Source organism: Xiphophorus hellerii, chromosome 13 (assembly GCF_003331165.1).
Source record: "Xiphophorus hellerii strain 12219 chromosome 13, Xiphophorus_hellerii-4.1, whole genome shotgun sequence".
Classification (NCBI taxonomy): Eukaryota; Metazoa; Chordata; class Actinopteri; order Cyprinodontiformes; family Poeciliidae; genus Xiphophorus; species Xiphophorus hellerii.
In genome coordinates this window covers 23,110,474-23,122,829 of record NC_045684.1, presented here as the reverse complement: position 1 = coordinate 23,122,829, position 12,356 = coordinate 23,110,474, and the positions used below count along the sequence as shown (strand labels likewise).

The following is a 12,356-nucleotide window of genomic DNA, read 5'->3' as shown; positions in this document are numbered from 1 at the left end:
CAACCTGAGTCGTACAAAACCTCGCAAATATGGTTGCTAATTTTAGCAGTTTCTGTGATTGTCATGCTTGGTGTCAAATTGACTGATATTTCTCTCTGTGGATGAGCATCAACACTAACTTGACATAAATTCATGGCTGTGAGGCTGCGAGCAGCAACTTTCCTATAGACAGAACTTAACATACTTTATGTGGCTGTGTTTTCATCTGGAAGTGTGTAGAAGAGTTGTTTGCTGACCTGGGAAGTTGTAACATTTAAGTGGTGCTTTAAAACATGGCAGAATATCAAGAGCTGCGTCTGGCTTTTCCGTCTGTGCTTTGTTTCTCTGAAACCAACACCAGCTCACTCTGCTCCTCCGTCTGCTCTTCAGCCCAGGAACTAAAACTAGCTGCGTATCTGTCACAAAGCCCAACTCCAGGCTTTGTCCTCACTATCTATAAAATGTAACTCTAGTCTCACAGATGCAAATTGATGTTTCAGATCTTTTGGCCTCCTTGGAAAGGGAGGGGACAGAAAGAAACAAAGAGCCAGTCAGTCTATTGTGTTGAACTTTTTTTTTTTTTTTTTGTCAGTTGCTGTTAAGTGAGAGGCCGGTCCGTGAGGCTCAGGTTCTACCAGCCTCCACCCTTTTTAAGGCCTTTATGCTCTGGCTTCCTAAAGAATCAGAAATGCAGCTTTTTTTCTTCCTTTCAATGAGGTGCTATGTAACATGTAAAAGTTTGTTTCCTGTTTTATTTTCTCACACAAATAATGCATAACAAAAAATCCCTATGAGAGCTTTTTAATAAAAAGTAGATTTTTATCTCAAAGGGCTTGTAAAATTGATCTGTAAGAATCACAAAAAGAAAGGATTTTAGTCTTGTGAATTGACAATATTTAAAAAGAAAACCTTTTTTCACTTAAAGTTCAACTGTAAGAAAAAAAAAGTCTAAAAATGTCTGATACTGGCACACAGTTGCACAATAACTGTGGGGACCAATATTTGCTTTTGCAAAAGCTTTGGGTTTTCTTCTTTACAAATGAAGTAAGATCTGCTCATTGCTGCCCCCTAGAGGCCAGCGCTGCTGGAAGCAGCTTGTAATGACAAAGCCATGTTTGTATTACTCTGCAGTTAATTTTACTTTTTAAAAGTTTATAGTAAAATGTATTGTTCACATGTTTAACAAGTTATTGGTGATTTCCTGTGGTGCAGCACAGATAGACCTTTAAATATAGCTGCTGTTTGATAAAATCTATGAAACTGCATTTCCTTTGTTATTGTTTCTCTTCATTCTGGGTTTGAATGTTACAACTGCATGTTTGGATTTTCATTGGGGCATTTTTATTTTGTCCAGGGAGTTGGTTGAATAAAAATAAGAGTGATAAATAAACTTCAATGTCATATTTGGCCTCTGAGTAATTTTTGTCTGTATATAAGCTTGTATATGAAGCTTTTCTTTTATGCTCCTTTAATCTGAAACAAAATTCCAGAAAACTGCAAAACAGCCGAAACAGAGTTCCTTTAAATCAGTGCCAAAAACCTAGCTGTTTAGAGTTAGCTTGATGATTTTGGTGGAATTTGACAAAATGTAACATTTACTTTTGCTTTATAATTGTTTACTTCTTTGTTTTTCATAGAAAGTACTTTGAACTGGTTTGTTGCTAAAATATGCTATGTAAATTAAGCTGATTTAATTTTCAATTTAAAAGTCTTAAACGTGCAGAAACAATTAATAAGGCAAAGCATCCTGTTTGATTCATAGGAAGCATCTAAAAGTCTCTTTAGTTTCTTGTGCTTCAAAGCTGCAATTCAAACTGGCTGCTTAGAGGGCGCTGTGGAGCAAAATGAAACTTTGCTCCATTTTGAAAAGGAAGATTTGTAGGAATCTGGTCTAAGAATGTCTTTGTTTACCACTTTGAGTCTCGAAATACCTTTACGCTGTATTGACTCTGACAGCACTCAGTGACAGCAGACGCTGAAATGTTCCTCCTGTTCTCTCATCTCTAACGCTGCCCTCTGTTCCCAGGTGGAGAAGATCCGTCAGGTGAAGGCCAAGTCTCTATACCTGCAGGTGGAGAAACTCCACCAGAGTCTGACCAAGCTGGATAGTACCATTGCTGCTGTGAGCCAGATACTGGATGAGGGCCACCACCTGGACGTGCTGCTGGCCAGGGAGAGAATGCTGACCCAGATCCATGAACTCAAGACTCTCAGGGGGCTGCTGCAGCCGCAAGAGGACGACCGCTTCATGTTCACGCCTCCAGACCAGGTTGGGACTGACACTAGATCTCTCACTCTGCAGCAATCACAAGCTTTATTAGTCTAGTTGAACACATGGCACTGTTTGCTTGCTTTTCATGTGTGAATTTGCTCAAACAGGCTCTGTACATCGCCATCCAGTCCATGGGCCTGATCAGCAGCAGCGCCTTTGCCCCCGTCACCAAAGCCCACGGCGAAGGTCTGAAAAACGTATTGCGCGGGAAGCCCGCGTCCTTCACCGTCATCGGATACGATCACGACGGCGAGCCGCGCTTGTCCGGCGGCGACCCGGTGTCGGCGATGGTGATGTCTGTCGCAGACGGCTCTCCGTCCGCGGTGGAGGTGACGGATCACCAGAACGGATCCTACACCGTCAGCTACCTGCCGAAAACGGAGGGGGAGCACCTGGTGTCTGTGTTGGTGTGCAACCAGCACATCCAGGGCAGCCCCTTCAAGGTGATAGTCAAGTCCGGACGGAGCTACGGGTCCCTCGGCTCCCAGGTGTCGTCTTTCGGATGTGAGGGGGAGGGAGACGGCCAGCTGTGTCGCCCCTGGGGCATCAGCGTGGACAAGGAAGGATATGTCGTGGTGGCGGATCGCAGCAACAACCGCATACAGGTAGAGCCGTCTGTTGGAATGTTCTCTTTATAGTTGCACTAAACATGTCAGGGCTACATTGACGTTTTTAAGCTTAGCAGCTTTGGTGTAGTGTTTAGATTTATGACCTGAGCCGGCTCGGGTTTCTGTAATGCGTTTTGTACACCTGCAATACTTACAGCACAAAGAAAGCCAAACGAGGATCCAAGATGTAAAGTTGTGTTAATCTACTTAGTCTAAATAGAGATCTACTGGGGAAAGACAAGTAAGGTGCAGAAGTTCTTCTGACCGTAACAAGCGCAGCGGCTTCGTCATCTCCAGTCAAACAGCAGCTGAGATCGGATCCCATCAATCACACATCCCAGAAGACTTGCCCTTCACTCACCCTGCGGTTACAACAAGATGGAGCTGAAAGACGTTAAACAAAAGCTAAAAACGGAAGAAGTAACACTGCTTACTTAAAAAAAAAAACGAAAGCAGTGAAGTCTCATTATGTCTGGTTTACTTTGGGCTCAGGCCTATAATTAAAGTCAATTAGTTGAGTTGGGTCAGGCTCAGACACAATACCTGCGCTCTGGAGTCAGGTTGGATTTTTAGGTCAGATCTAAACTCTAGTTCAGCATTGTTAAACATGAGATGCATTTTGTTGAGAAAGCTTCTATTTACTTTGGCTCTCCAGGGTCCAGCCAGGACGTAACTCTTGAACTTTCGAACTGTAACTTTCAGGTCAACTGGTTGTCTTTTAAAAATCCTAATTTCAGACTGTTGAAATCCAATCGGTAAAAAAAGAGTTTCTGTCAACAGATCTTCAAGCCTTGCGGTGCCTTCCACCATAAATTCGGCTCCTTGGGTTCTCGGCCTGGTCAGTTTGATCGTCCAGCCGGGGTTGCCTGTGACAGTCAGAGACGGATCATTGTGGCTGATAAGGACAATCACCGTGTGCAGGTATGTTGGCCGGGTTCGGCAAAATTGGCTTGAAAAACTTCTGTAACATTTTCTATTTCCATGCAGGACCAGAAATATTTGGACAGCCATTTTGTATCCCCTGAACCTTCTCATCTTTTCACTTTGTGTTGGTCTTTCACATCCCATCAAGTTTATGGCTGTACAGGGAACTGTAGTGTTTCCTCCTCTCTACATGTAAACCCACATAGATTTAATTCATGATCTCTGCCTGACAGGTGTTTACGTTTGAGGGCCAGTTCCTGCTGAAGTTTGGGGAAAAGGGCACCAAGAACGGGCAGTTCAACTATCCCTGGGATGTGGCCGTCAACTCTGAGGGTAAAATCTTGGTCTCGGACACCAGAAACCACCGCGTGCAGCTCTTTGCCCCCGACGGTTCCTTCCTCAACAAGTACGGCTTCGAAGGGGCTCTGTGGAAACACTTTGACTCCCCCAGAGGGGTCGCCTTTAACCACGAAGACCACCTCGTCGTGACCGACTTCAACAACCACCGGCTCCTGGTCATCCGGCCGGACTGCCAGTCGGCTCGCTTCTTGGGCTCGGAGGGCACGGGGAACGGGCAGTTTCTGCGCCCCCAGGGCGTCGCCGTGGACCAAGAGAACCGCATCATCGTGGCCGACTCCCGCAACCACAGGATCCAAGTGTTCGAGCCCAACGGAAACTTTTTATGCAAATTTGGCACTCAGGGGAGTGGCTACGGACAGATGGACCGCCCCTCCGGGGTGGCCGTGATGCCCGACGGAGTCATCGTGGTCGTTGACTTTGGAAACAACCGCATACTCAAGTTCTAAAAGAAAAAAAATCTTTTTTTTTTTTTTTTTGCATTCTCTCCCTCTGTTTGCTCTTTTTGCAGTAACTTTCCACAATGAAGGAAATGGAGAGGAGAGAATCAATCAACAGAAAGGCAGGGCTGTTCAGAGAGGACTGAGATTAGGCTAAAAGGACTTTTTTCACATTCACTACTACTCACCCAAACATACGTCTACTTTATACAATGGGGACCTATCCAAATGGACTCGTAGTTGCTCAGTCCTCTCTGTGCGCCCTCCTTTAAGATCCATCTCAGGGAATTCTTTCACTTCTTGAAATCTCGTACCTTCTGCTCCATACCTACCTCATTTAGCTCTTTATGAATGTACTCATACTCACTGAGCAGAGGTTTTAGTCCGTGAAGTTTTACAAAGAAGAAACGTCTACCTCTATACTTTATTTAAGAGACATAAAAGTAGATTCTTGGGTTGATATTTGCACAGGATTCATTGAATTCTCTCTGTGCATTTTCAGTATGAGTAAGCGTGAACCTCCTGAATGTTGTTGCTGAGACAATACTCAGACCGCTGTAGAGGTTGATTCTGGTTGATTCTCATCAGTAGGCTCGGCTCAGAGAAGAAGACGAGGGTCAAGTAGTGTCCTTCCCTGTTTTTAGACTATTTAGGTGTTTTTTTCCCCCTCCCCTCTTAGAGAAGTAGATTGACCCTTTTCTCTATTTAGCTCAGTGGAGTTTGTAATTTCACAAATGCCGAGCAAGACTGTGAGAAGCAATGCCAAACTCAATGGAATCAAAATTAGCTCAGGTCATCGTAAAAACTGGTCCGAACGATTGGTTCTTTTTTCAGGCTTTCCTAGCTTTACTGACTAATGCTGATTTAATAAATTTCCTTATGAGTAGAAGTAGGAAATAAATGTATGAAAATCAGCTCTAAAATGATCCCTGAAATGAGATATCTTTCGATCATGATCCCTAAACTTTTATCGCAAGACTGGGACGATGTCGCGTTTCCGGCGAAGAAAGAAAAACGAATATGCAAAGAAAGCATGGTCTTCTCCGAACGGGAAGACCCACAGAATGATTTAAGAGTTGAATCCGCAGAGATCTCAACGTGTTCCTTCGCATTATCGTAGAAATGTAATTATAGAAGTGAAAGCTACTTTTTAAATGAGGCATGCTGTTTGACAAAAAGCCTTCAGAAGTAGACGCCTGTTATGGCCGTCCTGAGGACATTAATGACAACAGATTACAGGCCTAATATAATATATCAATGTCTTGGATTTAGATTGTGGTTTAAAGCCACGGCCTTTGGCTCCGAGGGCCAAAGATCCAGAGCAGCCCAATGAGAGGGCATCATCACAAAGCCCTACCCTATTTATTTATCCTTAGATCTAAGTCAAACAAAAAGAACGCCTTCAGATTGAGCGTTAGTAGACGGATTCCTCTAAAGATGGAGGTCTACAGACCAACTACTAGAATCAACCAAAGTTAGAATCTCTGCACAAAGGCCAGCTATAGATGTGGCGTTTAACGGATCTTGAAATCCCCCTTAAAACTTTTCTTTAAATAACTCTTGTTTGAAAAGTCTAACGTTCTTACAACTCGTGGAGTTTAGTTCATCGCACTGTCTTACATTAGGCTTTGGAGAAACGGAATGCTTAGGTCCCAAGTTACCAAGTACTTCCTCTCCTGTAAGGCTCTGGCTGTGGGAGCAAATGTAGAAAGTTTCTGTCTTGCAGAGGTGCTCAAAACGGAGAATACCCCGCACCAAAGAAAAACCCTTACATTTATTGCCTAAGCTCATTCAGCAATGCCATAGTTTTATCACGATTAGACTCAGAGTACCATCTCAGATTAGTCTTTTTATTATCTAACCCCCGTCCCTACTGACTGATACAGTTTCTTTAAGGTGCAACCAATCCCTTCGCCTCTTGGTTTTTGCTTCCCTGGAAGCGCTCGACAATATCAGGTTCTGTAAGCTAGTTTCTCGTTGAAACAAACAAACAAAAAAACCCCACCTCAGACTGACTCTCGCTTCTGAATTGACGATTTGTTGATACAACTTGGGAGATTTAGTGTCGGATAACATTTACCTCAATGTTCTCACTTCGTTTCTCATATACCTCAACTTTCCAAATACCTCAAGTTTCGTTCCTCATGGTTACGGTGCATTTAAAGCTTTTGAATACCTCAATTTATTATTCCTTCTGAATACCTCAGTTTTTACTCTTTCTTGAAGGATTTTGTTTTACCTCACCAATACCTCCTTGTTTGACCGTTCAGCACAAGGACCAAAGATCATTGTACTGTTTAGCGTTGAAACAGAGTTTGTATAAAAACAGCTTTCGTGTCTGCCTGATCTACTGTAACCTGCCTGGTTAAATTATTGCCTTTTTTTCTTTTGTTTTTTTTATCAGCAACAAAACGAATCGTTCCGATGCGAGCATTGTGCCAAAAACGACCTGTGAGAGTTCTGTGCCAAAACAGGATTGGCATTTGGACTGCGATGTTGTAGAGGAAGTGTCACTGGACCATTATATCAAAAGGTTTAAAATCAGAACAACTGAGGATAAATCCTCCTCCTCTGGTTTGGATGCACTGGGTTAACCCTAACCCTAACCCGACCCCTTAGCCCCATTTACCTTTACCTCACACTGACGTTGAACATACAGGTTTCCATGTGGAAGATGTCTCTGTGCTGCCGAGGGACGCGGGGTTAGAGGAAAAAACTGGTCTTTCGTAAAGAATTAGCAGCTCAAAAGTGTCGGCCATTAAACGCACATGAATTACCTCAGATTTCAGCACAATTTACCAATCTTATCAGTGTGGATTTTTAGGATGCTTGATGTTGGTTGAAATGAGTCTGTAATCTCCAATTCATCTCGTCGGATTACGCCTAATGTGTGACAGCAGGCTGGCTCATCATTTAAAGGGATATTTCTGGTTTTATTCCAAAGATTACTAGTAGGCTAACTCCTTGAAGCTAACTGGGCGTTGAGGGAGTTGTGATGACTACTTACTAGTCATCACTAGGCATACTATGATTGTCTTCAGTACAAATGCCATGGTATTAAAATATTTACCCAAAATGAGAAGGAACATGTGCATAGCGTTAATTGTTTTTGTTGTTGTTTAAGCAGCAAAACACATTTATACATTTAAAAATCACTTTTATGTTACATTAACTTGGTAACACGACAAATGGCAGTGAGCAGTTTTAACTGGTGAGGCTATCCGCTCCGTTAGCTAGCCCACAGTCTGCTGCTTGACAGAAGTGCTGATCATGGTATAACAGAAAATATGAACCTCTATGTATTAACCTCAACAAGCCCACGCCTCGTCGCTACATTTTCACAGACATGTTGACGCTGAAGCGAAATATCCCTTTAAACCAGGCAGGAGGATGAGCCAGCTTGAGTCTGCAAAAGTATTGCTGCTTTGAACACAACGCCCATCATTAACCAATGAGATTTTTTTTTTCTTCTTTTTTTTTTTTTTTTGCTTTTCAGTATTACTCCGAGATGTTCACTCAATGGTGCATCAGGTTTTGTTTTCTTTTACACTTTTTTTTTTTTTTTTTAAATTAAGATTGCAGAATTCTATCTTTAAGATCCTTAGGTCTTCACTCTTAAAGAGGAAAAATGTATTTTAAACCTTTATTTGTATTTCGTTTCATTGCATGCTTTAAAAGTTCTTGTATTATACTGATGTCTCCCAGATAGGTGTTGAAAGGCTCAGATAGGGTGGGTAGCTGATTGTTGGGATGTTTTTTTTTTTTGTTTGTTTTTGTTTTTCCAAACAAAATGTATACCCAAAGATGTGTATATGTGTGTTTAAAAAGCTTGTTGGTTGGAATTAACTTTTGACCTTTGCGATTGTATTTCTTGTTGGTTTGAGGCTCTGCAGTGCGCAACCTGTTCAGCTAGCGACGCTTCTGTTCCCGAGAGGCTTGAGAGTTTTGATCCTTACATTATTTACATTAATTTGTGGTCAAACAGCCTAGAATTAATTTAAAAAGGCAGTAAACATTTGCGAAATGAATAAACATATCTCCCCTTTTTAATTCCAGCTGTGTCCCCAACAGAAACCAGCATTCATCTCCCCTTCGGAAACAAACGTGGTCAGTTGATTATTACATTACAGCTCCCTGCTGGAGCTGTAATGAATTGCGCTCAGTTTTGAATGTAAGGGCTGCAAATTTATGATTTAAAAATTTTTTTTTATTTCTCTCTGGCCTCTTAAAACTTCTCCAGGGAAAGAAGAATCGCAAAGCTGCACCAGACGAAACATGCAAGGTCATAGACCTCCCTTTTTGTTTTAAATGATTGTATAATCTAAAAAAAAAAAAAAAAAAAAAAAAAGAATGGGGGGAATAAATGGCTTAGGAAAAATTTAGACAGGAAAAAAAAAATTAAAACAAAACTCAGGTTGTTCCCAGCAGCCTCGTGCTGCAGGTGTCTCATTTAAAAAAAAAAAAAAAGTCCCGTAGTGATAATGTAGTGACTTCTTCCCTCTTATGAACTAATCTTGATTTTTTTTTTTTCTTTTTGCGTGTCCATTTAAATATTATGAAAGAAATTATTTCTCAATCTGCTCCAAAAAAAAAATTATTAGTTTGATTAGTTTCCTCTGATTATTGTGTTGTTTTTTTTTTCCTTGTCACCTTTCTTTTCTCTGACAAAAAGTACAAATGCTTCACACCACTCGACTCGTAGGCCCTTTTAGAATGTATCTTGTGAAGAAAAGGGATAAATGGGTTCTTGTTGACGCTCTCTGCCTGCGCCGGGCCCCTGGGAGAGCAACAGGACGCAGTGGAAGGGGCCGTCTGGTGTTGCGAAACAAATAAGTCGCGTTTGTTTCCAACACGACTATTTGTCGTCGTTCGACATCAGCCAAAATGCGCTGCCCAGACAGTTTGTTTTTCTTTTTATAATATTTTTTTTTCCCCCCCTTCATGTCCTGCTCTCCCAGAGCCTGCTTTGGTTGCGTAGTGAGCTCCGTGTTTGTGCGCTGCATCTGCAATATCTAAGCAGAAATCCACTGAATGTATCCTCTCTCAGTCCAAGAGGCAGGGCGAGCCGGCGTGGCCAGCTGAATTTAGACGACCAAGGCTGATGTTTGCTGACCCAAAGCCTGCTCTGTGTGTGTGTGTGTGTGTGTTCCAGTTTAACCTCTCACCACACACACACTCACACACACAGATTGGGACAGAAGCGCAAAAGCCAGGCCTTGAGTCTAGGTAACGCACAGGAGACTATATTATAATGGCCGCCTTACCGCTCTCTCTGTGGACTTTAAACATTTCCTATGCAGTTCTTTTGGTTATTTTCTCTTGTTTTTTTTTGTTTACGCCTAAATAAAGTTGCATTTCTTTGACTTTAAATCCGGTTTCTGTCTTTTCTCCTAAGCGGCTCGAGTTACGTTCGCCTGAGTTTCTCCTTTTCTCCCGTTTTCTTGAGTGGACAAAACAAAAACACAATGACTGACTGAACCTGCTTGAGGCAGGAAAAACACCGCCTGTGTTTGCTCAAACTGGTTTGGACAGTCCCTGGTTTCAGTGAGGGGGCGGAGGGAGGGTATAGTGCACACCTCCATCCTAATTTAGGGTAATAACATTGTTTGCTTTCCCCCCGACCTCCAGAAAAGTCGAAACTCACCACAAAGGTTAGTGGAGCAGTTAAAATGGGCTAACGCCCTGACCTTTGCTGAAGGTCGAAGGTTGACGATACGGAAATATCACAATCTACATTCAGTGCCTCCCAACAGTATTCACAACACTACAACTTCTTCATGTTATTTTTCAACCACAATACACAATGACTTACTATGTTTTGTCATGTGAAGTAAGAAAAAAAAAAAAATCCTATCTCCAAATACAAACTTGTGCCTCTGTATTAGATGGTGATGCCCTTAAATAGACCTTTAAATGTCCCTTAACTGGTAATTAGACCAAATGTATCATTTAAATCAAGTCAGTTTATTTGTATAGTGCCAATTCACAACATCATCTTGAGGCACTTAACAAATACTTCAATTCAATCACACATACATTCCACTTGGTGTTAGTTATCAGACAATATATAAACGTAATTATCCAAATTAAAAACTTTAAACCCATTAGATGTTATTGACATTGACTTCCAGCATTCAACTTGTATCAACAACTGCTTGAGTTGCGTCTTTAATTTCATGCCGAGCATGCGTGTAGGCGAGAGGCCGAAGTTAAATCTGGAGGAGCTGCAGAGATCCACGGGCTCGAGTGGAAAATCTGTGAATTTTTTTAGTGGAAACAAAGATCTAGCTTTCGCCTTCACCCTGAACACTCTGCTTTGTGCTGGTCTTCCAGATGAAATATCACACAGCTTGAGGTTTGTGGCTGTAGCGTGACTAAATGTGGAAAAGCTAAAGGTGCATCAAATCACTATATTGTCTAAAACAAAACCAGGCATCATTTCTCAAGAACTGCGTTTAGAAAAAATAAAACAGCTACAGCAGCAGGACAATCATCACAATGACATGTAAATACTGACGTGTTAGAGAAAACATCGTTTAATCTAAGTTTCCTTGCACTTCGGATCCCACTTCACATGTTAAAACCCCACGAGTGAATCTTGTGTCGTGCTGCTGTCTCCCCCTAGTGGAAGAAGCAAAATAAAGCATTTAGTGATTCTAATGTTGATCTACTTCATGGAGCTGCGATTGAATCAGGTGTTGGGATTTTAAAGAAATTAAAAACAACTAAGACAGTCTTCCAGAATTATTCTATACAATCATTTCGTCCTACAAGCGTGCTATTTATTAAAGTGTACACAAATACAAAACAGTACTTGTTTGATACACGTCAACCATATGAAAAATACTTTTCCTTAGCAGGCGTGAAATAGACATTTGCATTGCTACATTTCACCTTTATTAAAGAAATCATTATTTAAAGATATTCTGCCGTAGACAAACACTTGATGCTACAATATTAGTGGCACCTTGATTAAAATTCTTAAGTTAATGACAGGGTCTGTAATTAATCATATTTTAAGTATGTCAACAAACTAAGCCATATTTTTATTTCATAAACCTGTTGCACTGCTGAATTATTGAATAAATAGACAAGAATTCAACAACAGAGATTGTTTTTAAAGTTATTTAACCATCAAATTCAGACAAAGTGCTTCTTATTCTTCTATAGAATGTATTGGCAGTTTATAATCTTTGTGTATGGACTGAGGTGTAACCACACGTTTTACTCGCCCTATCTTCAATACCCTTATTTAATAAACATAAATAAATATATAAAATTCTCTCCTCTGTCCTTTAAATACTTTATAAACGCTTCAATTCCACGTTGTGATCGAGTCTTCCCTGAAACATTAACCATTGTAACTGAAATGCCCGTTGCCTTTCTTTCTCTTGCGTACTTTCAGCATTTTGATGCAAAGTGCTATTTACACAAATCGTGTCACAGGACGAACGAGGCCTGCTCCGACTGAGCACACCTGCTGCGTCCACTTATGTGTTGCTGTGGGTATAAAATGGAGGCTCTTCCTGCCTCTCCGTTGACCTCTGACACGGTCACGTTTTCAGCATCAGTTGTTGTTTGGTTGGTAATTACTGCTTCTCCTGCACAAAACCTGCACTTTGCTTTTTTTTTTTTTTTGCTTAATCCACGTTACTTGTGAATTGAGCAACATCTGCGTTGTGGAGTCTCCTGCTTTTGCTGGTGTGGAACGCCCATCGAAAATGCATTCTGGTTCAGATTTATAATTCTAACCAACAATGCACATGGAATATTTTC

At 41.4% G+C, this 12,356-nt stretch overlaps 1 protein-coding gene across 1 annotated transcript in view; it reads left to right on the top strand.

Annotated features, from left to right (window-relative positions):
• Positions 1–9,950, top strand: part of trim71 (tripartite motif containing 71, E3 ubiquitin protein ligase) — a 41,604-nt gene extending 31,654 nt beyond the window's left edge. The window contains exons 5-8 of the mRNA XM_032581570.1: positions 2,006–2,248; positions 2,359–2,856; positions 3,640–3,780; positions 4,017–9,950. Of these exons, the coding sequence (XP_032437461.1) occupies positions 2,006–2,248; positions 2,359–2,856; positions 3,640–3,780; positions 4,017–4,589 (1,455 nt within the window). The 3' untranslated portion in view covers positions 4,590–9,950. The remainder of the gene's footprint in view (positions 1–2,005; positions 2,249–2,358; positions 2,857–3,639; positions 3,781–4,016) is intronic.
• The last annotated feature ends 2,406 nt before the right edge of the window (positions 9,951–12,356 follow it).